This window comes from Canis lupus, chromosome 16 (assembly GCF_011100685.1).
Source record: "Canis lupus familiaris isolate Mischka breed German Shepherd chromosome 16, alternate assembly UU_Cfam_GSD_1.0, whole genome shotgun sequence".
Classification (NCBI taxonomy): domain Eukaryota; kingdom Metazoa; phylum Chordata; class Mammalia; order Carnivora; family Canidae; genus Canis; species Canis lupus.
Genome location: NC_049237.1, coordinates 28,123,421 through 28,149,741, shown reverse-complemented (window position 1 = coordinate 28,149,741; position 26,321 = coordinate 28,123,421). Strand labels below are relative to the sequence as shown.

The 26,321-nt window shown below is 47.5% G+C and overlaps 1 protein-coding gene and 1 long non-coding RNA gene across 2 annotated transcripts; one reads left to right on the top strand and one right to left on the bottom strand.

Annotated features, from left to right (window-relative positions):
* Positions 1-1,652: 1,652 nt before the first annotated feature.
* Positions 1,653-21,966, top strand: EIF4EBP1 (eukaryotic translation initiation factor 4E binding protein 1). The gene is made up of 3 exons (XM_038560092.1): positions 1,653-1,846; positions 19,398-19,577; positions 21,501-21,966. The coding sequence occupies exons 1-3, from the start codon at positions 1,702-1,704 to the stop codon at positions 21,530-21,532; spliced, it is 357 nt and encodes a 118-aa protein (XP_038416020.1). The 5' UTR covers positions 1,653-1,701; the 3' UTR covers positions 21,533-21,966.
* Positions 4,383-8,068, bottom strand: LOC119869511. Its single transcript, XR_005371459.1, has 3 exons — positions 5,579-8,068; positions 5,337-5,471; positions 4,383-5,235 (listed from the first exon to the last, which is right to left on the bottom strand). It is a non-coding gene; the product is annotated as an uncharacterized LOC119869511 (long non-coding RNA).
* Positions 21,967-26,321: the final 4,355 nt, after the last annotated feature.

The following is a 26,321-nucleotide window of genomic DNA, read 5'->3' as shown; positions in this document are numbered from 1 at the left end:
TTGCTTTCATTATTGCCTCATTCTAGAGCAGTACTATCCAATAGGAATATATTATGAGCGCGGGCTCTCTCTCTCCCTCTCTCTATATATATACACACACATTATATACATATAATTTCTTATAATTCCACCCAAAAAGGTAAAAAGAAACAGGAATCATTAATCTTAATATTTTACTTAATCCAATATATTCAAAATATCATTTCAACATGTCATTAACAGACACTGAGATATTTTACATTTTTTCATGCCACATCTTTGAAATCTATGTATTTTACACTTGTAATATGGACTAGCTGTATTTCAATTGCTTCAGAGGCACAGGAGGCCAGCGTCAATAGAAGGCAGTGGAGGCCTAGCGATTAGCTCAGGAATGCCCAAACCCAGCCAGTCTTCCTATCTGTGTTTCTGACCCCGTCTGGGGTCCATTCTCAAACTCCAGAGCCTCCAGTTATCTTTCTGGGGAAACAAACAAACAAATACCACCAACAAAACCCTAATCATGTCACTCCCCAACTTAAGAGATCTCTGATATCTCCTACCCTCCTAGGACAAAGTCTGAACACTTTGGCATGATTTAAAAGACCCTTCACAAAAAACAAAACAAAACAAAAAAAACCTTCACAATCAGACCCCAATTTATCCTTTAAACTGTTCTTCGTGGGGCACCTGGGAGGCTCCATGGTTGAGCCTTTGCCTTAGGCTCAGGTCCTGGGCTGAGTCCCAAATTGGGTTGTTGTAGAGGGAGAGCCTGCTTCTCTCTGTGTGTCTCTCATAAATAAATAAATAAAATCTAAAAATAAATAAATAAATAAACTGTCCTCCTGTCTCCTCTCCCCTTGTATCAAGTAGCTGCAATGACAGACCTGGTCTCTCACCCCACGGGCTTCTCTGCCTTCCTGGTATTTTTCAGTCTCCACTTGGAGAGCTCCTTGAAGCCTCATTCATTGGCCGGTTCGATGAGTGCCCTACTAAGTGTCAGGCGGCCTGTTGGCCCCGGTTCCCAGCTCCCAGGGCCGCAAGGAACCTCCCTGGCCCACTCTTCCCCGCCCCCCCCCCCCCCCCCCCCCCCCCCCCCCGGCGTCCAGCCCCTCCCAGCGCCCGGGTGGGCTGGAGCTGTAGCCTGCAAACGAGCTGGGCGGCCCGTCCGCGCTCCTCCCACACCCTCCCCCACGCCAAGGAACGCCCCCTCTGCGTTACTTCTGCGCCCCGCGAAGGCTCAAAAAAAAAAAAAAAAGCCCTGAGGGGTGAAGGAGCACTCAACCCCCACGTTCTCACGGCAGGAACCGAAGCGCGGAACACGGAGCGCTGAAGGAGACCGTCCTGCCCATACAGGACCCTCCTGTATGCAAGGGTCCCCGCACAGCTCTGACAGCACCCGGCCGCGAGCCGTTAACCCACACAAGCCCCCGGCTCCATCGCCGCCGCCAGCCGGACCGGACGGACTCCCGAGCAGGAGCGGCGGGCCGTCGGGGGGCGGCGCCCGCAGCCGCGCGGAGGAGACCGCAGACCGCGAGAGGGTGCCTCAGGGCCGGGGTGCGGAAGAACGCACGAACCGGCAGCCCGGCCGCCGCGGCGCCGCTGGGACTACAAATCCCGGGGGGCGCCGCGCCGCGGGGGCGGAAGGGGCGGGGCGAGGTGGGCGGGGCCGGGGCGGCCGTCGGGCCAGGCTCGGGCTGCGGGCGCGGCGCGCGGGAGACCATGTCCGGAGGCAGCAGCTGCAGCCAGACCCCGAGCCGGGCCATCCCCGCCACTCGCCGGGTGGTCCTCGGCGACGGCGTGCAGCTGCCGCCCGGGGACTACAGCACCACCCCCGGCGGCACGCTCTTCAGCACCACCCCGGGAGGTAGGCGCGGGCTCCGAGAGCGGGCGGTGCGGGGGGCTGACTGAGCGGAGCGGGAGGGGTCGGGAGCCGCCAGTTGGACGGGGCGACCGAGCTAAGGGGCGCGGTGACTGCAATAAGGCGCATCAGGGAGGCAGCGAGGGTCGCGGAGGTGGCCACCAGGAGCGAGCAGATGGTCGCTGCCCATTGCCTACCCTCTGGGTGCGTCCCCCCGAGCCCGGACTGCAAACTGCTCCATGAGTTTCCTCCTCCTGGGAGAGACAACCGAGTACCCCTACGGAAACATCCGCACGCTTGCAGAACGACCACATGCCAGGGTGTGCTGCCCCTTGTGGGTTTGGGGGCGTTCTGAGGCAGAAGAGCGTGGGGTCAGAGTGGCCTGAGAGCAAGGGGAGGCCTGGCCTGGGGCTTTTAGGGGATGGGGACGGGCGTTCTCTGTCGGGGTAAACGACTCTTGAAGAATCCTTTTTCCTTCCCGGGGCACCCCCAGTTTTCCACTGGGCCAGCACCCTCTGACGGGGGATTTGGGCTGACGGCGCCCGTCTGCTCCAGCTGCGCCTCACCTGCACCTGAGCCAGGTTGCCGGCGTACGCGTGTGCTATCTCCGCAGAGGGACCCGGAGCCGCGGGCAGGGCTGTGCAGAAAAACACGTTCTTCGGTCCGGGGGGGAGGGGGAACCGTGTGACCTCCCTAAGAGTGTATGAGGAAGAGGAAGCTGAGCTGGCACGGGTGGGGGCCAGCCTTGGGCTGCCCTCGGGAGCCAGGCATTCCCTCCCAGCCCGGGAGCTCCGGCGCACAGGCGCTGATGAAACCTGCCCGCCCGTTTGCATGATGAAATCCTCGTGGCTCACCACTTCCCTGTGATCCTCGTCCCTCTGCCCTCACCCGCTGTGTCCTTCTCCCCTCCACCCTCCTCCACCGCTCCGGCCCAGACTGCACCAAAACGCCGCCGCAGAGTGGCGCTCCGTTGAGAGACACGGGTGCAAGTGGTCGCAGGCGGGGCGGCAGCCTCGTCCCTTGCCAGCGTCTGGGAGCCACATGCTTATTTTCTCAGGCAGCAGTCCCACCACCAGCAAACACTGACAGATCCGAGGTCTCCCGCCGGTTGATCCAAAACATACAAGGTTAGAACTGTCAGGGATTATGGATGTACTTGTTTCACAGAGGCTCCAAACTTGAAAACACATGTCCCTTATCCAACGTCACATGGTTTATCAGGTTGAACAGGAAATAGTATCCAAGCATAAAGGGGTAAATGCTCTCTCTTTTATTAAAAATGATCAAAGGGAAAGTTCTCAGTGAGCCTTTGCTCCACTCTTGACTCAAATTCTCCATCCCTGCGAAACGTCTTTTGTGACCCCTTTGGTGGGCGTTCTCTGTCATGTTGTGCCTACCAGGATCTGTCCTGGATGATTTTGGATTTCTGTTAAGTGAGGGTGTGAATCTCCACTTGATCTGTCCAGAGTGGGCACTGAGGCAGGCCTGAAGGCTCAGGTGCTCTTTTTTGCACTCTTCGTTGCTGCATGGGGACAGGTCAGTTGGAAGCCATGGCCAGTGTTACTGTTTACAGGGAACTCTGATCCACTTCTCATGCTGGACTGGGAAATGGAGGGTTGTTTTGTTTTGTTTGTTTTTGTTTTGGTAAACAACAACAAATCTCCCTTGGAAGGTCTTTAGTTGGAAAGGGTCTCCTGGGTCAGAGCATAACTTTGTTTCTGAGGCCAACTGGAAGGGAGCTAGCAGTGCCAGGAGCCTAAAGGCAGCTTTCTTCTCTGGGGTGTTCAGCAGGACAGGCACAGCTCACAGTCCATAACTTGGAAAAACACTTCTTGCTAATGTCAGTAAGTCTGGTCTGCCTCAGTGAGCCAAGGCTTGCAGTCTTCCTCCAAAGCCCAACTTTACTCTACCCTCAAAGAAGCTTAACCTAAGGTCATTTCTGGCACCCTTTTGTTCTGGTCTAGATGTTATTTTCTCATTCCTCAATGGACATATGAATTACCTGGGGACCTCATTTAAATACAGCCTTTGGTTCTGTAGGTTCTGGGTTTGGGCCTGAGATTCTACATTTCTAACCAGCTCCCAGTGATTGATCTAAGTACCACACTGAATACTCAGGACTATGACTTCCCTCACCTTTTCAGACCTCTGGGGTCTGGCAAAAAGTGATGCTTCTAACCAGGTAAACTCTTGAGGTTGGGTTGGCATCAGCCTTCAGACCAGGGTCCAGAAAGAGTCTGTGCAGGTGCCAATAGTAGCTTATTTGCAAGTGCCAGGAGCTATCAGAGTGTCCACAGGTCACTTTTGCTGAGAATGGCACTGTGGTGTTCATCCCCAGAGGAACAGAAACAGCAGTTGATTTGATTCGTAAGACGCCAGTTTACTTCTCTTGGTCATTAATCTTTCACAAGCTAATCCACTGATCTGGTTAGAAGTCTGGAGAACTTTAGATAAATTTGTTAAAAGGAGTGTTGTATATGAATATTTGAGCCTGTGGAGTCTTAAAAATGATCAATGACACAATAGACCAGCAGAATCGTTGTTTTTGTTTTTGTTTTGTTTTGTTTTATTGGAGTTCAATTTGCCAACATATAGCATAACACCCAGCGCTCATCCCACCAAGTCCAGCAGAATCTTTCAATGGGTCAGAAACCTTCCACTCCCATCAACCTCCATATCCCCCATTCCATGTTGGATGTTTGACCCCAAAGCCTCCAGGGTTGCTTGGCTGGTAATTATACCTAAACCCTGTACCTGGATAAGGTTAATCAGAGGTACAGGTGTTCATGGCACCCTGGTTTAGACAAACAAAGTCTGTGCCCAGGAAGCTTACCTTGGAGCAGCTCCCAAGTCTTTGGCTATAGAACAGATAGTGCTGGGAAGAGGAGGAGGCAGACTGGGCACTGAAGCTAGAGCACAGCCAGTGTCCTGAGGCCTCAGTCATCCAGGGGAAGATTATGTCTCCTGATTGCCCAGGGTCTATAGTAACTCTAATAAGACTAGGGTCTCATTATTAAGGATCCTATTAAGGACTAGGGTCTCATTAAAAGAACTTGGACATTAAGGCAATGAGGGAAATATAATGGGCCCTCTTCTCACACTGATCTAAGCTTTCTTTTAAAGCTTTTTTTTTTTTTTTTTTACTTAAATTCAATTAGAAAATAAATAAATAAATAAATAAATTCAATTAGCCAACATAATCTTTAAAGCATTTGGAACATTTCACATTGTGTCCTTCACTAAAGACTTTGACCAGGGGACCCTGGTATAGAGCACCCCTAAGTCCCTCTGATGCCCATCAGCCTGCCTGGTTCTAAGGCTTTCACTGCATCCAGAACCAGAAAACAGTCCTACCCTAGGGGCTTGGCTTGCTGCTTAGGAAGAAGCAGACACACCTGAAATAGAATTAGAAGTATCAGAGTTGTAGCCATAGAATCAAACAATTAGGTAGACACCCCCCACCCTCCATAACCAGTAGAACTTGTATGATTCTTACTTGATCCAAGTTGTCAGCCACTAGGCCTTCTGTGCTAACAACGCACACGTAGCCATGAGATTGTAATTGCCTTCCAAGACTTCCATTTTGTTCTTCTTGTTGTCTTCCAACATCTTCAGAGGCTGCTGGCAGGGCCTGATTTGAAAGAGGAGTTTGATTTTTTAACCTACATAATTTTTTCTGAAAGAACAAAAAGGTCCTTCATTACCAAATTTGGTAAAAGGACAGGCAGGGTGGCATACCGTGTCTTTCTGTTGGTATAAAGCAGTGAGGCATTTTCTTGTATGGGTCTTTATTTGATATCCATACAGAGGAGGAGTGAGAATGGGACAGCAGTATGGAAAAGAGATTGCTTCCCAGGGGGAAAGTTTTTAACAAAGAATGTTCATTTGTACACGGAGATTTTTCATGTTCAAACAAACAAAAAACCTGTCCCTTTTGGGACTCAGAGCCCCGCGCATGTTCTTCCTCCGTTATGATTCATGATAAATGAGTCACGTGTATTTGTTTACATGTTTGTTCCCTGCGGTAGGAGGGAAGTTCTTTCCCAGCAATGTTACTCATCTTCCTATCCTGGCCTTTGAGTGCTGAGTCGGGTGTTCAGGAGGTGAAGCCTTGAAAAGAATCCTAGAATGACAGTATTCTCAGGGTAACCTAGCTCCTTTGCCACCAGGCCTGGGTCTGAGCTGGCTTAATGATAACATTCAAATTTTTCTTTTCTGCCCTTTGAGTTGCAGGGTATATATAATCTTTATCTTGGAATGTCCCAGGGACAGAACTCCTTTCCTTGAACTTTCTCGTTTATCCCAGTATCACAGATAACAGTATTACTAATCCTCCTTTTCCCAGTTATTAAGCAGAAAGTAGAATGAAGTGGCCTTTATGCTGAACATGTCATTGGTGGGGCCAGGGTCTCAGACACTGGGATTGATGCTCCTTGTTTATTTGTTTGCCTCCTGCATCACTGACTAGGCAGGGATAAGTCACATCTGCTCATGGCATTTGGATGATCAAGGATACAAGCAGCACAAGATGTCTTGTAAGCCAGTGTCCTTGCCCCCAAAAGTTTACTGAGAGAGCTCAGATACTCAGCCCAGAGTTTCACAAAACTTAGTAACTTCAGCAACAACAATTTATTATTTCTCTCCATTCTTTGGGCTGGCTGGGCATTCTTTGATGGTCTTCCTGAGGTCACTCACCTGGTTGCATACAGTTGGCAGCTAGATTGTCTTGGGCTTGAAAGTCCAATCTGGACTTTCCCACATTGCAGGGGCATTTCTGGGGACACCTAGAAGGCTGGGCGTTCTCTGTCGCCTTGGTCCCAGGCCATTCAGCAGTCTAACCTGAGTCATTGACATGACAGTTTTCATGTCTTAAGACCCAGGCTCAGAAGTCACATAACATCACACACACAGTATTTTATCAGTCAGAGCAAGCCACAGGGCTATCTCAGATTCCAAGAGAGGGGAAATGACTGCCTTGGAATGAGAGAAGCCTCCTGTAGGGAAAGAAGGGGAGGAGTTATAGGGCTACTTTCAGCTATTTTCAGGCAGTCTTCCACCAGGACTGAGCCTCAAAGGATGGTCTTTTGAGGGAACTTAACCACCCATCCTACTCTGTGGCCAAGTACACAAGCCAAGGCTGGGTATAGAAGCAGACCAGAATCACAAGCCTGTGAATTAACTCTTAGGTTAAGAACTGGGACACCTTCCTGAAAACACGGAGTCACAGATCCTGCACCCTGTGTTCAAGGCCCTACGTTCAGTTCCACAAAGCAAACTGTACAGGTGGCCATGATGCCACACCCGCAAGCAATACCTTCCACTTTGTGTCATGCTTCCCCTTGCTGACTGCTATCTTGCCTGCCTCCTCTTCACTCCTCAAACAGCCAGGCTTTGGGAGCACCTTTCAGGGGAGCCCGCCCTTGCCTGCCCTTCCTAGTACCCCCATTTGAACACCCTTGATTTTCTGGAATGCCGACAGTAGGATAGAGTCAAGTTCTGAGCCCAGCAGCCTTCTGAAAATGTGTAGGAGTGAGAATGCCAGGAGGTGCAGGTAGGTCCAGAACTCCCTTTGGTTTTCTGGTGACATGAACCACATTCAGGCTAACCAGGTCTGTTGCCTTAAAGAGAGTGCATGTGTATAAATTGATTTCTCTCTCCTGCTTTTTGGAGTAAAAGGGGAGAGCTGGCCTATATTAATTTGCGAGGGCTGCCTTAACAAAATACCACAGACTGGGTGGCTTAAACAACAGAAGTTTATTTTCTCACAGTTCTGGAGGCTAGAAATCCAAGATCAAAGTACTGACAGGGTTGGTTTCTCTCAAGTCCCTTCCCCTTGGCTTGCAGATGGCTGTCCTCTTGCTGTCTCTTTATGTGGCATCTCCCTTTCTCTCTCCTTTTTCTCTCTGTGTCTCTCATGAATAAATCAATAAAATATTTTTAAAAAATAAAGATTTTATATTTTTATTTATGTGAGACTGCACACACAGACTCCCCAGTGATAACGGAGCTGTTGCCGGAGGGGAGGGGTCTATCCCATAACTCCCAGATCATGACCTGAGTGGAGCCTAAACCAAGAATTGTATGCCTAACTGAGCTACCCAGCCACACACCCCGCCCTGCCGCCCCACTTAGGACACCAGTATACTGCATCAGCGCCCCACCCTAACAGCTTCTTTTTAACTTACTGGCCTCTTTATTTTTTTTATTTTTTTTAATTTTTTATTTATTCATGATAGTCACACAGAGAGAGAGAGAGAGAGAGAGAGAGAGAGGCAGAGACACAGGCAGAGGGAGAAGCAGGCTCCACGCACCGGGAACCCGGCGTGGGACTAGATCCCGGGTCTCCAGGATCGCGCCCTAGGCCAAAGGCAGGCGGTAAACCGCTGCGCCACCCAGGGTTCCCCTTACTGACCTCTTTAAAGACCTTATCTCCAAATACAGTTTCATTGAGGTAGGAGGTTGGAACTTCAGCAAATGAATTTGGATGTGGTGTGGAGGCAGTTCACACAGAAAACAAGGCCCCTTCCTCTTCCAGCCACAGCTTTTGTTGCTATATAACGAGAGGCATTTCAGATGGGTGCTCCCCGTTGGTGATGAATTTCAGGGGTAACCTTACCCTCTTCTGCACAGGGTCATTTTGAAGTATTTGGAGGGAAGTGAGGGAAGAAGGAACTTGGCCAACTCTTAGAATAATTATTTCAGCTATTTTGTTCGGCATGTTTCGGCAAAAGCCTTGTCCCTGCTTCTTAATTTTCAAATAAAATGGACTATTGCCTCCCATGTCAGGGCCTCAAAGGTGAGAGGGCCCTTTGTCACTCATTGATTGCCTTCATTTGGTATTTGAGGAGCTTCCTAACATTGCCAGCTCCTGAGAAACATTCAGATATTGGTTCTCATTGCAGAGCTGACAGGGCTAATAGTGAAGAAGAGTCTCGGACCGACCACGTCTGGTTCTCTACCCAATATTTCCTCCCTGACAAGGTGGCTCAGCTTGCTAAACAGACTGCCCAGCAAGACAAGCTACCCTGACACATGCAGTTCCTGCTGTGTGGTGGATGGGGTGGGAGACCCCTGGTAAACTCTGTGTTTGCCTCCAGGTTGGCACAGGGCTGCTGGCGAGAGCTGAATGTAAAATTATCCGGAGTATTTAGTTCACAGGCTGCTGGCTTGCATCTGAGCATAGGCATTTGAGCCTCCCGCCGAGCATGTTGTGAAACACTCTCCCTTTCCCTGGAATGGGAACAGCAGTTCTAGGAATTCTGTCCTTGGACTCTTGCTAGGCCTCACGTCCCCCACTCAGGGAAGAATGTTTCCACCAGGGGAGGTGCAGGGGAAAGCAAGGGACAGGCTGAGCTCAATTTACAGAAGCTGTGGCCAGCCCCATGCTGAACCTGAGTGTGGGTACTGTGGGAAGGTGGAGAAGAAATCAAGGCAGGCCTCTCCCAGGGAACATCCTGTTCTGGCCAGATACTCAGAAGAATAGGGGAAAGTCACAAGACCCCTGGAATGTTCCCAGTTGCCCATGCTGGCTGAGGCATGGCAGCCTGGGTCTGCTTTGCTAGTTTTAAACAGAGGCTGATGTTTAGGATTGGAGGCAATACAGGCTAGGTCTGCCCCCATGGGGAGAGCCTTTCTGAGCCTCAGTTTCCTGTCTGTGAGTGGAGGACACTGTCTCCTTTGTGGGGAGTTGGGAGATGGGGGTACTGAGATCTGGCATATCAGGCCATGAGCACAGTGTTTGGCCCACAGACAGACAGTGCTTTCATCTTCACAGTACGCCTGTGAGGTGTGGAATTTTTTTAAAGATTTTTATTTATTTATTCACGAGAGACACAGAGAGAGAAGCAAAGACATAGGTAGGGGGAGAAGCAGGTTCCTTTCAGGGAGCCCGATGTAGGACTCGATTCCTGGACCGGGATCATGCCCTGAGCCAAAGGCAGATGCTCAACCACTGAGGCACCCAGGTGTCCCAGGTATGGATTTTGTTAGTCCCCGCCTCTTATTGCTGAGGAATTAAGAGTTGAGGGGCTGGCACAGCAAACTCAGATTCGAGCTCAGCACTTATCCCTCCAAGCACTGTGTTGTTTGCACCACACTGAACACTTGCCAACAGCCAAAATAAGTGGTAGTGTATCAGAGCTGGAACAGACCCCAAAGATTATCTATAAAGCCTGGCACATGGTTGGTGCTTTAAAAATAGCTTGAATGAGCCTAGTACACCACCCTTGTTTACAAGTGAGGAAAACAGACCCAAGGGGACTGTCTGCATTCTTTTTATTTTAATATTTTATTTATTTATTTGAGAGAGAGAGAGAGCATGAGGTAGGGAAGAAGCAGAGGGACAAGGACAAGCAGACTCCCTCCAAGCAGGGAGCCCAACACGGGCCTCGATCCCAACACTCCCAGATCACAACCTGGGTTGGAGGCAGACACTTAACAGACTGAGCCATCCAGGTGCCCCGGAATGTCTGCATTCTTTGTACATTCAAGTAAACTGTCATCATCACAAGCATGCCTTAAGAAAAATTACCATTCTTGTATTTGGGGCACATGTAAAGTTTTTATAATCCTGAATGAACACTGGTTGCCAAACATGCCAAAGCTCATGTTAATTCTTAAAGCATGTTTCTGTGGGCCAAAAAAAGGATAGAGGGTCCCCTTACCCTCCCGCATCCTCCACACCCTGGTCTCTTTTCAGAGCAGCTTACCTCCTCTCTGATTTGTTCCAACTCTGACTGGATAATTGGTCCCTAAAATATGTCACCTGAAGCCATGCCAGTCATAATAGCTAGGATTTGTTCACATAGGTCTTACCTTGTGTCAGCTACTGTTCTAATCCACACCATTATTTTATGAAGTTGGGAGTTAAAGTCTAACATGGACAGGTCCTAGCACACAGCTGCCAAGAGAAATGCTGGCAGGGCAGGCTCAAGGCTCCACTTATCCTGGCCAGCCAGCAGAGAGCCCCCTAGGCTTTCTAGGGAGAGTGTATGGGAAGGGTCCACTAGGTCGACCCTAGTCCTAGCCAAGGCCATTTTAACTTGGCTTCCTAGAAAAGGAGATTCTCACCTCTATCCTTATTTGTTTGCTTAATACCCTATGTATTAGAGTTTTGTATTAAAAACAAAATATGGGGATGCCTGGGTGGCTAAGTGATTGAGCGTCTGCCTTTGACTCAGGGCTTGATCCCGGGTCCTGGGATTGAGTCCACATCAGGCTCCCTGCGAAGAACCTGCTTCTCCCTCTGCTTATGTCTCTGCCTCTCTGTCTCTGTGTCTCTCGTGAATAAATAAATAAAATCTTTAAAAAAATAATAACTGGACAGCATCAAATTGTAGATCTGATCAATAATTTAACCTATCCCTTAATATAAAAAAATAAGTTTTACATATATGTATATGTGTACAATTATAGTATTCTGTCCTCTTGTATTCCTTGATTTTTTCCATAATAAAAGTATGTCAAACTTACATGTAAGTTTTTTTTTTTTGTAAGTTGTTTTTATGTGTAAATAGTTACATCTCAAAATGATTAAAGGCTCCTAATAAAGCAGTAATCCCTTGCCTCTCCACCCCCCTCACTCTTTAGAAGCAACTAACATTTTCTCTTTTTGGGGATTTACCACCATATTTCTAGCTTTTTCTGGACTTTATCTATTGATAGATGAGGACTTATTATCATTTGTATACCCTCATCTTCTCTTCCTATTCCCCAGTATAATTATATCACAGTTTTTATTACTATGCCTCTTGATCAGCCAGGTAGTTAATTATTATACACCATTTTTTAAAATTTTTATTTATTTATGATAGTCACAGAGAGAGAGAGAGAGAGAGAGAGAGAGAGGCAGAGACACAGGCAGAGGGAGAAGCAGGCTCCATGCACCGGGAGCCCGATGTGGGATTCGATCCCGGGTCTCCAGGATCGCGCCCTGGGCCAAAGGCAGGCGCCAAACCACTGCGCCACCCAGGGATCCCTATTATACACCATTTTACAAAAATAGTTAACAATTGCTTCATTTTCAAAATGTGGTTAGTTTTGATGTGCCTGGGTTCAACCACTCATCAGTTGGTTGAACATCTGATTCTTGGTTTCTGCTCAGGTCATAATCTTATGGGGTCCTGAGACTGAGCCAGCCTCCGGCTCTGTGCTCAGCGAGGAGTCTGAAGATTCTCTCCCTCTGCCCCTCCCCTGACTCAAGTGGGCATGCTCTTTCTCTCAAATAAATGAATACATCTTTTTTTTTTTTTTTTTTTTTTTAGATTTTACTTATTTGAGAAAGAGAGAAAGAGAACAGGCAGGGGAAAGGAGCTAAGGAAAAGGGAGAAGCAGACTCCCCACCAAGCAGGGAGCCCCCATGTGAGGCTCGATCAGAGGGCCCTGAGATCATGACATGAGCTGAAGGCTTACCAACTGAGGCACCCCAAATCTTTAAAATGCCATTAGTTTTGGTGCACCTGGCAAGCTCAGTCCCTAGACCATGGGATTCTTGATCTTGGTTGTGATTTCCAGCTCCACATTGAGTATAGAGATTATTTTTTTTAAGATTTTATTTATTCATAGAGACACAGAGAGAGAGAGAGAGGCAGAGACACAGGCAAAGGGAGAAGCAGGCTCCATGCAGAGAGCCTGACATGGGACTCAATCCAGGGTCTCCAGGATCACGCCCTGGGCTGCAAGGCAGCGCTAAACCTCTGCGCCACCAGGGCTGCCCTAGAGATTACTTTAAAAAATAATGTGCTTAGTTTTCATTCAAGTATCCCACACCCTCTGGCACTTGTAAAATGCTAAACAAAATACAGTTTGACATGCAAAGTCCAACTTTTGGATTTATCAGCCCATTTTTATCCTTTTATGGGGAACTGACAGGATTTGGAGGCTCTGGACCTGCCATGTAGCTGCTGATAGGAGATCTCTGATGCCCTTCCACTTGGTAGAATTTTGGTAGAATATTCCTGTAGCTTTCTGAAAATGTCTCTATTTTACTTTTACTTGATTGTTTTTTTTTTTAATTTTATTTATTTATTCATGAGAGACACAGAGGCAGAGACACAGGCAGAGGGAGAAGCAGGCTCCTCTCAGGAGGCCCAATTCAGGACTCTATCGAAGGACCCAGGGATCATGATCTGAGCCAAAGGCAGACACTGAACAACTAGCCACCCAGGCATCCCAACTGATTGGTTTTTGGCTGGGTATAAAACTAAACTAAAATGAATTCTCCCTTGGGATTGTGAAGGCATTGGCTCACCATCTCCAGGCTTCCAGCATTGCCATTGAAAACATTCATGCCATTCTTATTCTCAATCCTTGTTTGCACTTGTTGGATTTTTCCCCTTCTGGAAGATTTTAGGGATCTTTTTATCCAAACTATTGTGAAATTTCACAATGAAAGTTGGTATTTTTAATTCATTATACAGGATACCCAAGAGGCATTTCAAGACTAATCTCTTTCAATTCAGGAAATTTTTCTCTTTTTTTTTGTTGTTATCTCTCTTTCTTGACTTCCTGTTATCTGATACTAGATTTCCAGTTTGTTCTCTTTTTGCCTGTTATTTTTTTCTCTTCCTGTCTTTAAAGTCTTCAAAAAGTTGAAAAGTTTAAAAAACAGTGAAGTCCCTTTACTCTTTCCCTCTGTGGGTGTGTTTGGGTCTCTCCTTAGATGCTATAAGCTTTTTTCAGAAATGTGTGGAGACATTGAGCTGGTTATATTTAAGAGTGAGGCACTTCCAGAGCTAACTGGAAGACCTTTCTGAGGTTAGAGGCTGGTGGGTGGCTAGCTGATACTTTTCATCTGGAACCCCCTTTCCAAAATCAGCTTCAGTTGATCCTTATCTTTGCTCTTTATCCTGAAGAAGGGCATGTAAAGGGATTTGAGGTCTCCATTGAGGAGGTCAACTTAAACTTAATTTCCCTGTCTCCTCCCCTTTTGGGGTAAGGGGCAGAGTGGATCTCTTCCTGGTGTTAGTCCCATTCCCATTTTCCATGATGCCTCTAATTCCTGAACCTTCCTGAGGTTTCTGGAACCTCACTTCCTATTGTAACGTCCAACCCCACCTCCCTGCATTTAGATGCCACCCTCATCCTCTCTGTTAGAACAACTCCTCCATTCACTCTCTGTCTTCATATATTGTGATTTGGGGTACCAACCTGAGCCTCACTTGCTTCCAACATGAGTATGTGCTTCTATTTCTTGTTTTATTTCTTGGTGTCTGCTTGATTTTTGAGAGAAGAAGCAGGGAAAAAACATGTCTTGGCTCTGGTATCTTGAAGCCACATAGATCCTCAAAAGCTCTTCATGCTCTTGCTTGTAGAGGCCTACTGGAGTTGGGTCATTTTCCCTAATATATATAGAGAAAGTAGGCCCTGTAGAGTATTATGTGGAGACAGCCAGGTGTAATACCCACATAGCCCAGAGGCCCACATCTGACCAGCACCCTCCAGCTGCTACTGTTTAGCGCCTTGCTGGGACCTTAGTATAGCCCCCCAACCCACCCGGTTTCCATTTCCTGTCCCTGTATGCAGGCCAAGTCCCCAGCTCCAGAAAACTGCATTTCAGCCAAGGGTGCCTATTTTTGACAATATGAGACTGTATGTTTTGTTGTTTGTCTCATCTGTGGAAGACGGAGGGAATTTCCAGAAGATCACTGTTGGCTGAAGCTGTGTGGTGGTGGATCCCATAAAGGGATGGAAGAAGAAAGGATTAAAAAGCTAACGCTTCTTCCATAGGAAACATTTCCACTACCTTGGTCTCCATCTCATACTCCCTCACTGATGCCAGATGAGTCAGTGGTCCCCTCCGAGGCTTGGTGCCTTGTCAGCTGACTTTCTGAATGCTACCATCCCCTGCCTCTGTAGCCTCCTCCCCAACTAAAATACTCTGACGGTGGGTGTCTTGGGTGTCACCTCTGCTGTTATCTAGTTTCTGGGTTTTATTCATTTAAATGAGGATTCTTATTTTTTTTTTAATTTTTATTTATTTATGATAGTCACACAGAGAGAGAGAGAGAGGCAGAGACACAGGCAGAGGGAGAAGCAGGCTCCACGCACCAGGAGCCCGATGTGGGATTCAATCCCGGGTCTCCAGGATCACGCCCTGGGCCAAAGGCAGGCGCCAAACCGCTGCGCCACCCAGGGATCCCAGGATTCTTATTTTTAAACAACTGCCATAGGTGTAGGACAAAGGCACAGAGGCTCTTTCTTTTTCTTTTTTAAGGATAATTAATGATTTAAAAATTGCCTGGTGCCACTTCCTAATATATACCCCCAAAGAACTGAAAGTATTGTCTCGGAGAGACATTTGCACACCCGTGTTCACAGCAGTATTATTCACAATAGCCAAAATGTGGAAGGAACCTACGTGTCTGTGGATAAACAAAATGTGGTATATCTATACAATGGAATATTATTCAGCCTTAAAAAGGAAGGAAATTCTGACACATAGTCAATAGTATAGATGAACCTCAAGGACATTAGCCTAAGTGAAATAAGCTAGTCACAGAAAGACAAATACTGTATGATTCCACTCCTGTGAGGTACGTAGAGCAGTCCAGTTCATAGAGACAGAAAATAGAATAGTGGTTTCCAAGAGTTAGGGGGAAGGGAAATGGGAGTTGCTATTTCATAGGTATAGAGTTTCAGTTTTGCAAGATGAAAGTGTTTTGGAGATTGGTTGCACAACACCATGACTGTACTTAACACTACTGAACTGTACACTTAGGAATGCTTGCGGTGGTAAATTTTATGTTACTTGTATTTGACCACAATGTCAATAAAATCTGTGGAGGGTAATAATCTCTAAAGAGCTTCTCCAGGAGCTGCTGACTCCCTGGTTCTGTTTTTTTTTTTTTTTTTTTTTTTTTTTTAAGATTTTATTTATTTATTTATGAGAGACCCAGAGAGAAAGGCAGAGACATAGGCAGGATCCATGCAGGGAGCCTGATGCGGGACTCAATCCCAAGTCTCCAGGATCACGCCCTGGGCCGAAGGCAGGCGCTAAACTGCTGAGCCACCCAGGGATCTCCAGTTTTGTTTTGTTTTTTGTTTTTTTAGAAAAGAAGAGAAGTGGAGGAGGTGCAGAGGGAGAGGGAGAGAGAATTTTAAGCAAACTCCACACCCAGGTCAGACCCCGATATGGGGCTTGATCTCACAACCCTGAGATCATGACCTGAACCGAAATCAAGAATCAGATGCTCAGGGATCCCTGGGTGGCGCAGCGGTTTGGCGCCTGCCTTTGGCCCAGGGCGCGGTCCTGGATATCTGGGATCGAATCCCACGTCAGGCTCCCGGTGCATGGAGCCTGCTTCTCCCTCTGCCTGTGTCTCTGCCTCTCTCTCTCTCTCTCTCACTGTGTGCCTATCATAAATAAATAAAAGTTAAAAAAAAAAAAAGAAAACAAACAAACAAACAAAAAAAGAATCAGATGCTCAGGGGTACCTGTGTGGCTCAATCAGTTGAGCATCTGACTCTTGGTTCCAGCTCAGGTCATGATCTTGGGTAGTGGAATCAAGTCCCAAGTCAGGCTCTGCGCTCAGCTGGGAATCTGCTTGAGATTCTTTCCCTCTGCCCTTCCCCTTGGCTCATGCATGCACGTGTTTTCTCTCTTTCTCTCTCTCTCTCTCCCCCCTCCTCAAATAAATACATAAAATCTTAAAAAAAAAAAAAAAAAAAAAAACCCAAAGGGTCAGACACTTAACCAGCTGAACCACCCAGGCACTCCCCTCTACCCTGATTCTTTTTGAGATCCTTGAATCTCCAAGTCTTAGGTTCCACTCTGATGTGGTCAGTTCCCCATTCTGTGGTGAACAAAGCAACAAAATAGCAAGGCTGGAGGGAGGCAAGGACAGGGGAGAATCTTGCCAAGCCTTGAGGATTAAGAAACAAAGAAGAGTGGTCTGTCTCTGAAGCCAGGGCATTTACCCTCAAGAAGGCACTGCTCCATTTAAGTCTTCATTTAGAGCCCCTTGGGCTCATAGGCACTCCTCTCAGCCCTTCATGTTACAGATGAGGAAACTGAGGCCCAGATGGAGGAGGAGTGGAGGGTGGTGGGCAGTAGGGTCACACGGCTGGTTGGTAGCAGAGCCTACAGCACAGCCTGGGTTCTGTGTTCTTTGCTTTTCACCCTCCCCCTAAGAAATGTGAGTGTGAACCGTAGTTCACATGGTGTTGGTGGACAAGGCTTGGGCATTACTGCCTCTCAGGCAGGGAGATCAAGACTGGGTAACTGCCCAGGCAGGGCTGCAGTCAGATGGGGACATGCAAGTAGGCCAAGTGCACCTTCTGGTATCTCTTAACCATTTCTGTGCTTCTCAGCATTCCAGCCCTCAGCAGAATGACCTCCACCCCATGCACTCCTGCTCAGATCTCTGGGGTGCAAACAGGTTCCTCTCCTGGGTGCTGCTCACAGAGCCCCTGCTCAACATCGTGACATGGATCCCCACTTTCGGAATGTCACTCATCTTAGCCCTCAAGTAGGGAAAATTCTTCAGGTCTATTGATAAGGAAGGGCACTCCTGAAGTCTTTGATCCTTGCTTCTAAACTCCAGCACTCGCATTCCATCTGCAGTTTATATTGTACCTTGCCTTCTATTTGTATGTATATTTTAGTATTTGTCTTTGTATCCTTTACCTTTTTAACTTAGTTTTTGTTATTTTATCTTATGTGCATTATTTATAACATATATACTGTTATAATATCAATTATATTGTATATGAAAAGGAAACTTGATATCACAACTATATATGGAAAACCAGATTCACTTGCCATAAATAGAAGGTAACTATAAAAAGAAATATAATGACACCAAGGCAGTTTTAAATTCTAGCTGGATTCCATTGCCTGCTGAAGGATTTGAGCCTGAGGCCTGCCCTTTGTTGAAAAGGCTGAATCAGGAGTGTGAGGGAGGTGTTTAAGGTATGTTACTAATTACTACCTTCCTTGTGTTTAGAGGTAATTCTGAGTAAACAAGGAACCAACATGAATCACCTCTCCCTAGTCATTGTTCTTTGATGAAACCAATTGAGTCTTGGACTTTAGAAAATGTTCCTTTTTAAGATATCACTCAGGCAACCACCCTCACAGGCTAGGTCCTGGGTGTGGTTTAAGGATAGTGAGTAACTCCATGAGACTTGGTCCTCACCCTAGGGTGATGCTCAGGAAAGGAGAATGAAGAGGGAGTGGATAGAACATAGATCATGGGCAAGCCCTGAAGTGCGGTAACACATCAGAGCAGCTGTCACAAGGGAGACGGGCTTAGCAGGAGAGCCTTTAGTGGGAATGTAGAGCCCATGCATCACTTCTGTCCACGAAGCTCAGGCAGGAGTTCTCATTTTTACTGATTTGGGGGAATCACTTAATTTTCTGTTTGCTTGGGACACCTGGGTGGCTCAGTAGTTGAGCATCTGCCTTTGGCTCAGGTCATGATCCCAGGGTCCTGGGATCGAGTCCCACATCGAGGAGCCTGCTTCTCCCCCTGCCCATATCTCTGCCTCTGTGTGTGTGTGTGTTTACCATGAATAAATAAATAAAACCTTTTTTTTTTAAAAATTGTTCTTTTTACTCATCTGTAAAATGGAGTTACATATTCTGGATATCCCATGAAGGTCCTATAAGGACTGAATTGAAAAATAAATAAAAATGTACCCTCTCAGGGTGCCCAGGTGGTTTAGTTGGTTAAGTGTTTGCCCTCAGTTCAAGTCATGGGGTCCTGGGATCGAACCTCGCATGGGGCTCCCTGCTCAGAGGGGAGCCTGCTTCTCCCTCTCGCACATCCCCTCCTCTCCGCTCATGCTTTCTCCCTCTTTCAAATAAATAAATAAAATCTTTGGGCAGCCTGGGTGGCTCAGCGGCTTAGCGCTGCCTTCGGCCCAGGGAGTGACCCTGGAGACCCAGGATCGAGTCCCATGTCGGGCTTCCTGCATGGAGCCTGCTTCTCCCTCTGCCTGTATCTCTGCCTCTGTGTGTGTGTGTGTGTGTGTGTGTGTGTGTGTGTGTGTGTGATTGATAAATAAATAAATAAATAAATAAATAAATAAATAAATAAATAAAATCTTAAAAAAAAACATGTATCTTCTCTAGTATTGGATATGATTGTCCTGAGTAATAACACTGAACACTAATTAGTGAGTTGGACAACTTTAAGGGGAGAGTCCAGGATGCACTGATCTGAGAGGAGAAGGTGCAGTGTGGCGGGCTGCCAGGCTTCTTTTTCCATCAGAGTGTGCACATGATGAGATTGGTGGTTCGGAGGCAACAGAGCAGGACTGCAACCAGACCCCTGAATCTGCCTCACTCCTCCTTTTTTTTTTTTTTTTTTTGGCATTTATTTTCAGTAAACTCTACCCCTGTGGTGGGGTTCAAATCCACAACCCCCAAATCACTGGCAGACAACTTGAGTCCCATGCTCTGTCAGCTGAACCAGCAGGCACCCCAGCCTCACTCCTCCTTGATCCAGCTTTTGCAGATAAACCTGCTGCCTCTAATAATCATGCCTCAAAGAAGTGGAAAACAAGCAGGCAGGAGGTTTGAGATGGCTTTTTCAACATCCCTGCCCCCCTCTAGGTACCAGGATCATCTATGACCGGAAGTTCTTGATGGAGTGTCGGAACTCACCTGTGACCAAAACACCCCCGCGGGACCTGCCCACCATTCCCGGGGTTACCAGCCCTGCCAGTGAGGAGCCCCCGACAGAGCCCAGCCAGAACCACCTGCGCAACAGCCCGGAAGATAAGCCGGCCGGTGGTGAGTGACAGGGCTTGGTCAGGCCCTTCCTTAGGGAGGGAACATAGGCAGCTGATAGATCCCTTTCAAAGAGGAAATTTCAGGGAAGGGAATGATGGCCACTGCCCTACCCTCTGTGGAACAACTTAGAGACCAGATGTGGATTGGGGGGTAGAACTTTCAGTGGTACCAACTTTCCACATGAAAAGAGTCTGAGAACTCCAAGAGAGGGGATTTGGCCCCATCAGGTAATTTAATTGGTGGGGAGTTTGTTTGAAATGGAGGGGAGGGCTCCACACAGCCACTTTCATAAGCATGACTCTTGGTATAATTGTCCCTGAAGCATTTTCCCATGTCTGCCATGCTTGGGACATATCCCAAGCATGGGATATGTGCATGGGCAGGAGATGACTTCTCAAAGATATGATATATGTACCCTCTAGGAAATTACAGGTCTATAGGATCAGAAAGACATCCAGGATGCCTCCTGTATTGGTCTGCTAGTAGATTCTTGAAGATGAGTACTCAATTGTTATTTTTGCAGGTTTGACATGGGGCGGCTAGGTCCTTCTTGGTATCTCACCCTGCCTTCCCCCTAAATAAACAGAGCAACCACCCGGGGAAAGGTGTGTGTGATGCATTCTTGTGGCATCATGACTAGCTCACCAGAGCATCTCAGCGTCCTACTGTGGGAGAGTGAAGTGTGAGCACTGGCAGACAACTTGAGTCAGATTGGAACCCGCTAACCCTTCACCCGGAAGGCGGTGGACCAAGGCCAGACAGGACGCAGCTGAGACCTCAGGCTGGGCTGGCCCTGCTGACAGGCGCAGAGTCCATCTATCCAGGGCCTGCAGGATGTGATTCATACTTACCCTGGGAACTCCATGACAGGCAGCGCTTGCCTGGCCTTTTATACTTGGAGAACAGTGGGAAGGAGGGAGAGAGGTGTGCTTGAGCACACACAGAAAAGGATGGATGGATTCATGTGGTCAGTTACCCCCTTTTGCCTCAAACCAAAGACTGGAAGTTGAGGATGAAGGTAGTCATACCTGACAATGTGGAATCGTCACTACTTGACAGCTATGCCAAACCCTTCACAGTTTCTGGAGCTGCACTCAGCCATAGCAAATGCAGGGCTGGCTCAGAGGTGCCCCAGGCTGACAACCCTTAACCCACAATAATGGCCTAAGATTTCCACTGTGATGGTGAGGGATGGACCTAATTTTTCATTTTGCGTTAACAGGACATTAGCCAAAGTTCCTAGCCTGGGACCATATATTTGTGTAAATAAAACCAGAAGAAGTGGCCAGTTTCCCTGTGGGGGCCAGGGCATCTTGGTATATAGAATCTCAAAGCAGCCTTACCCCAGAAGATCATGAACAAGGCAGCTCCATTTAAGAAAACAACCTCCTGCAGCTTGAGTTACTTGGATATTTTTGTGTAAAGAGTTAGGATGAGGGTAATGAGTAGCTGAATTACCAAAATAACTCCTTTATTGCAGAGTCAGGCTATTCTGTGGGCAGTTGGACATGGGCCTAGTAGGTTGTGTTACCATCTTCTAAACTACGGTTGGGACACACACTCAGAAAAGTTTCATGTTTAAGGAATGTTCTTCTGTGAGGCTGTATTTATATCAAAGCTAAGTAACCATTCACTCTTTTTAAAAATAATAAAAATTGTACAAAATTCAGGATTGTCATTTCTCCTGTGGGGAAACTCACTTTCTGCTCTTCCTTTAAGATTGGGGAAAAGAACACAGCTGGACAGGGAAACTTCAGGCCTGTTTCCAGGAATTCCTAGTGGAGTCCTACTCTCCCTCCATTCTCTTTGGCCCCTACTCTTGTAGGAACAACAAAATGAAAAATAATGCCTCTCCCTGGCCTCTAAAAGGTGAGCCCTACTTTACCGATTGTTTACCTGGCCATCTATCCCTTCTCTCCCCAGGTGAAGAGTCACAGTTTGAGATGGACATTTAAAGGACCAGCCATTGAATAATGCCTCTGGGCCCCCTGACCCTTCTCGGGAGAAGAGTCGTACCAGCCAGGCCTTTTGCAAGTCATAATCCTGTGCAGGCATTGAGTATAGGGTCGGCCATCCTGGCCCTCTGCTCCCTCACTCAGGGCACCTGCTCCCCCTTCCTCTTCATGAACGGATACCAGCGGATACCTCCATGTGCCTCCATTCATGCAGGTGCTTCCACCTTAAAGGGAGTGACTATGATGAGCACACCCTGCAGCCCAGGGCCAGGATTGGACTCGGAGGAGCTCTTCTGAATGATTATCTGGCTCTTCTAGCCCCATCCTCTGGGGGCACACCCACCCCTTCCTTAGGTTGGTGTGCATGGGAAAACTCTCCTCCCCCTTCTTCCCCAAGAGAGGAAATAAAAGCCACCTTCGCACTAGGGCCAAGAGTTGGCCCCTGTCTGAGCTCTTTTCAACTCCATATGGGTAGCTAACACCAGCTATTATTTGTATGTGGGGTGCTTCTAAGCACTTTCCCATACATTATCTCATTTGATTCTCACATAAACTTATAAGGTAAGTAGACTAAGTGTTATCCTCATTGTACAGCTCAGAAGACTGGCTCAGAGAAGTTAAAACACAACCAGTAAATGACACATGGGACTGGCTTTGATCTGTGTGTTGCTCTCCATCTCTTGTTCAGCAGTGGGTGCAATTTCTTTTCTGGGCTTTGTCCGCCAAGCCTGTTAATTGACCCCATCACCTTCGTTCTGTGACCCAGTCCCTGCAAGAGTCAAAGGGAAGAACCCAAGACTTGGATGATACGGAGCGTCTTTGATCCACACACCCCTCATATTGGTCCATGATCCCTTTGTATGAGCTGTCATGGGAGACACCAACAGGAAACAAGTACTCTGCCTTGAGGATTTCATTGAAACGTAAGATTTGCCATAAGGAAAGGTAGTCTAAGAGAGATTGTATAGGATTGGTTACCAGAGAATGGTCAATGCAAGTAGAGGCTTCATGGAGCTGATGCTCCAGCTGGGGTCCTGAGAAGGAGTGGGCTGGGCAGCGGCAGGGGCCCAATATTGCCAAGGTCAAGAGGCCTTGAGGAACCAGGGCATACAAGGACAAGACATCAATAACCAGAGCCAGCAATTTGTGTGGGTGGGGACAATTTTTATAAATGAGTATAAAAGGGTCAGATTTCTAAATCCTTGAATGTCAGGCAGAGAGATTGTTGAGAAACAGCAGGTGTTTCTCATTATAGGATATGCTGGGGGTGGATGGCATTTGGCCAAGTGGCAATGGCTGACCTGGACCTTACAGTTCTGGACTCATAGCACTTGTCAATCTGCCATTTGGGGAGCTGCTAGCAGGCCTTGGGTGGTAAAGTCCTCTGCCTGGCCTTTTCTACAGCTGTATTGGAGTCCCCCTCACAGGGGCTATGAAGGCAGCTGGAATCCATGTGCCTGCTAAGGGCACGTGGAAGGGCCCATCCATAGTGGCGTGTTTCCAGGGAGCACAAGTGGAGGAGTGGCCTGAACCGCCAGTGATTTTCCAACCTCCATCCTACTGTTGGCACAGCTGTGGGCATCCCTCCGACTCCCAGGAAGCCAGACGAGGTCATCTGTCTACTAGCACCCCATCATGAGACATTTACCATGGAAACGACCCAAGGAAGAGCCCAAGGACACTGAGGGATTCCTTGGTCTGAAAACCAGTACTTCAGGAAGGGGCAGGGTTCATTAATAGACCAGCAAGTGGTCTTTTTCAGCTAAACCCAACCTCCTTCTGATTTAATAAGACTTTGCTAAGCCTCTAATCCATACCCAGCAGAGTGCTAGACCTTGAGGCAATGCAGGAGAATTTCAAGACCACCACTCAAGGACAAAGTTGGAGGAGGCATGATGAAGAGCAAATAAGAGGAGTGAGAGTGGGACAGGTGCAGCTGAAGACTGTGAAGGATTGGTGGGCTGCGGCGAATCTGCATGTGCAGAGATCTGGTGTCTGGAATGGATACAGTGTGCATAGGAGTATCATGTGAGGCTCCAATGTGTTGGGTAGCACACGGTAAATTTAGATAGCATAAGATTACATTATTGGGGGGAAAAGGCCATTGGTTGAATGCTTTTTGTATACCTGGAGCTTTACTACAATCTTATTCGTGGTCCCAGTAACATAAGGTAGATTTTTTTTTAAAGATTTTATTTATTTATTCATGAGAGACAGGGAGAGAGAGGCAGAGACACAGGCAGAAGGAGAAGCAGGCTCCATGCAGGAAGCCCAATGTGGGGCTCAATCCTGGACTTCGGGGATCATGCCCTGAGCCAAAGGCAGACATCCAACCGCTGAGCCACTCAGGCGTCCCTAGATTTTTTTTTTAAGGTAGATGTTTTTATTCCCATTTTACTTACGTCTGTGGTGGCTGTGTGTCAGAATTAGGATTCCAGCTTCTATCTGTCCAGCTCCAAAACCCATGCATGTCCTTTATACCACACTAGTTGGAACTGAGGTCCGGGCTCTATAGATTCTGAGCCATAGGCAACTAGGATGTCGGTTGGAGGTATTAGAATAAGGCAGTGACAGGCTAGTGTTGAGGTGAATCAGGTGAAGATAACTAGAGCCAGATAGATGTTCAGTGATTGCTTAGAATTAGAGGGATTGGGGGTGAAAACCAAGGAGTGAAATTAGATTGGTAGCCTTTCTCATTTACGCAAGGGCTATTTATCGAGTGCCTACTGTGTGCCTGTGTGCAGGCACTCTCAGGCACTGGAAACAGAGCAGTGAGCATGACAAACCTTGCTTTCCAGGAACTGGCGTTCTTGGAGAGGTAACATACACTTAAGGATTGAGACTGCATGTGATTCTTGTCATGCATATTCATTGCTGAAATCATAATCCTGGCCTCCTTGAGATAAGTCTCAGAATTTTTTTAAAGTTTTTTTATTTATTTATTCATGATAGAGAGACAGAGGGAGAAGCAGGCTCCATGCAGGGAGCCCAATGCAGGACTCGATCCTGAGACTCCAGGATCATGCCCTGGGCCGAAGGCAGGCGCTAAACCGCTGAGCCACCCAGGGATCCCCAAGTCTCAGAATTTTTTTTAAAAAGTTTTATTTTTTCATGAGAGAGACACACAGAGGCAGAGACATAGGCAAAGGGAAAAGCAGGCTCCCTGCGGGGAGCCTGATGTGGGACTTGATCCCAGGGCCCCAGGATCAGGACCTGAGCCAAAGTCAGATGCTCAACCACTGAGTCACTCAGGTAACCCCTAAGGTTCAGAATTTAGCATAGCCACCCCTCCCTGCCATCCTAAGCAGAGGACACACTCCCCTTGCTGTGGGACGATGAATCTTGCAAAGAAGAGCCAGCTTCCCAGTGCCAGGCAGTAGACCCCTCAGTTTCTGGAAATAACTAGAAGAAAGCCTCCCTCCTCATCTGCAGCAGGTTAAATCAAGAGAAGGTGAGGAAATGACAGATTAATCAGGGGAAAGTACAACCCATGAAGATTAGGTTTCCTTGAATGTATATTTTCCAAAGGATACGAGTTGAGTGTTCTGCAGAGGGAGAGGGGACCCCCCTGGCCAGAGTGAAAGTGAACTCCTCCTTCCCCCAGCTGTTCAGAGGCTATAGCACAGGACACTGGTTTTTAAAGGCAGACTTTTGAGTGCCATTTGTTCCTTATTCTCAGATTCTCTATAGGAAAGGTTTTGTTTTTTGTTTTTTTTTTAGTTTCCAGCTGTAATACTCAAGTTCGTGCTGCCTCCTGCTGGAAGAGTCTGTTAAAACAAGGAAGGAAGCTTACTGTTCATTTCAGTTAGATGAGGAAGTGAGGGGCAACGCAGGTATTGTAGACCTGAGCACATTTCTTCACATTATCTCAAGGTTATGATATTGGCCACTCATTCTCTGAAAAGAATACCGAGTGACAAATTTTCCAGTGTGACCAGAAGTGTATTGTGTATTGAGGGCAGAACCAGGGGTAGCGTAAAACACTTCTGCACTGCTCAGACCTGGTTTGGGACAAGCTAGTGACAACCCTGACATCCACCCTCCAGCCAAACAGCCAAGCATGTGGCCAGTCGTGGTGCCTTCTGACGTCAACTCACCACTCTGTCCACCTAGGCTCCATCCACTTAGGCTCTACCCACCTAGGAACAAAGTTTACTCCTTGCATGGCTCCTCAACCTGAGCTTTTGCCATTAGGTTGCTTTTAAACCTTTTCCCAGTCACTCCACCCTAACACGGGAGAAACAAGACTGCCTTCCAAAAGGACAAGACTCTGAACTGTTAAAAATGCTTTCCATGGGACGCCTGGGTGGCTCAGTGGTTGAGCATCTGCCTTCAGCTCAGGTCGTGATCCTGGGGTCCCAGGATCAAGTCCCATATCGGGCTCCCCTCGGGGAGCCTCTTCTCCCTCTTCCTATATCTCTGCCTCTCTCTGTGTGTCTCTCATGAATAAATAAAATCTTTTAAAAAAGAACGCTTTCCTTAGACTCTACCAGGATAGCTTCAGATTTGCACTAGCATTGTGGATATATAAAGATAGTTGTCACTCAGGTAATCCCCCAACTCCTGGGACACTTTCAGCCCCTGAGCCCTTCAAGGACCACCAAGAAGCCCATCCAGAGCTGTGTTTCCTGGCTCCTGAGCTGAGCTTCTTAACAAGAGGTGTCCTAAACAGTGGCACTGAACTCAGTCTGTAAGCCTGGTGAACCTTGCCACCCTTTACTCAGTTCACTGACAAATTATGCTAGGGGTACTGATCTGGGGGGAAAGTAACATGACTTCCTCTATGGAT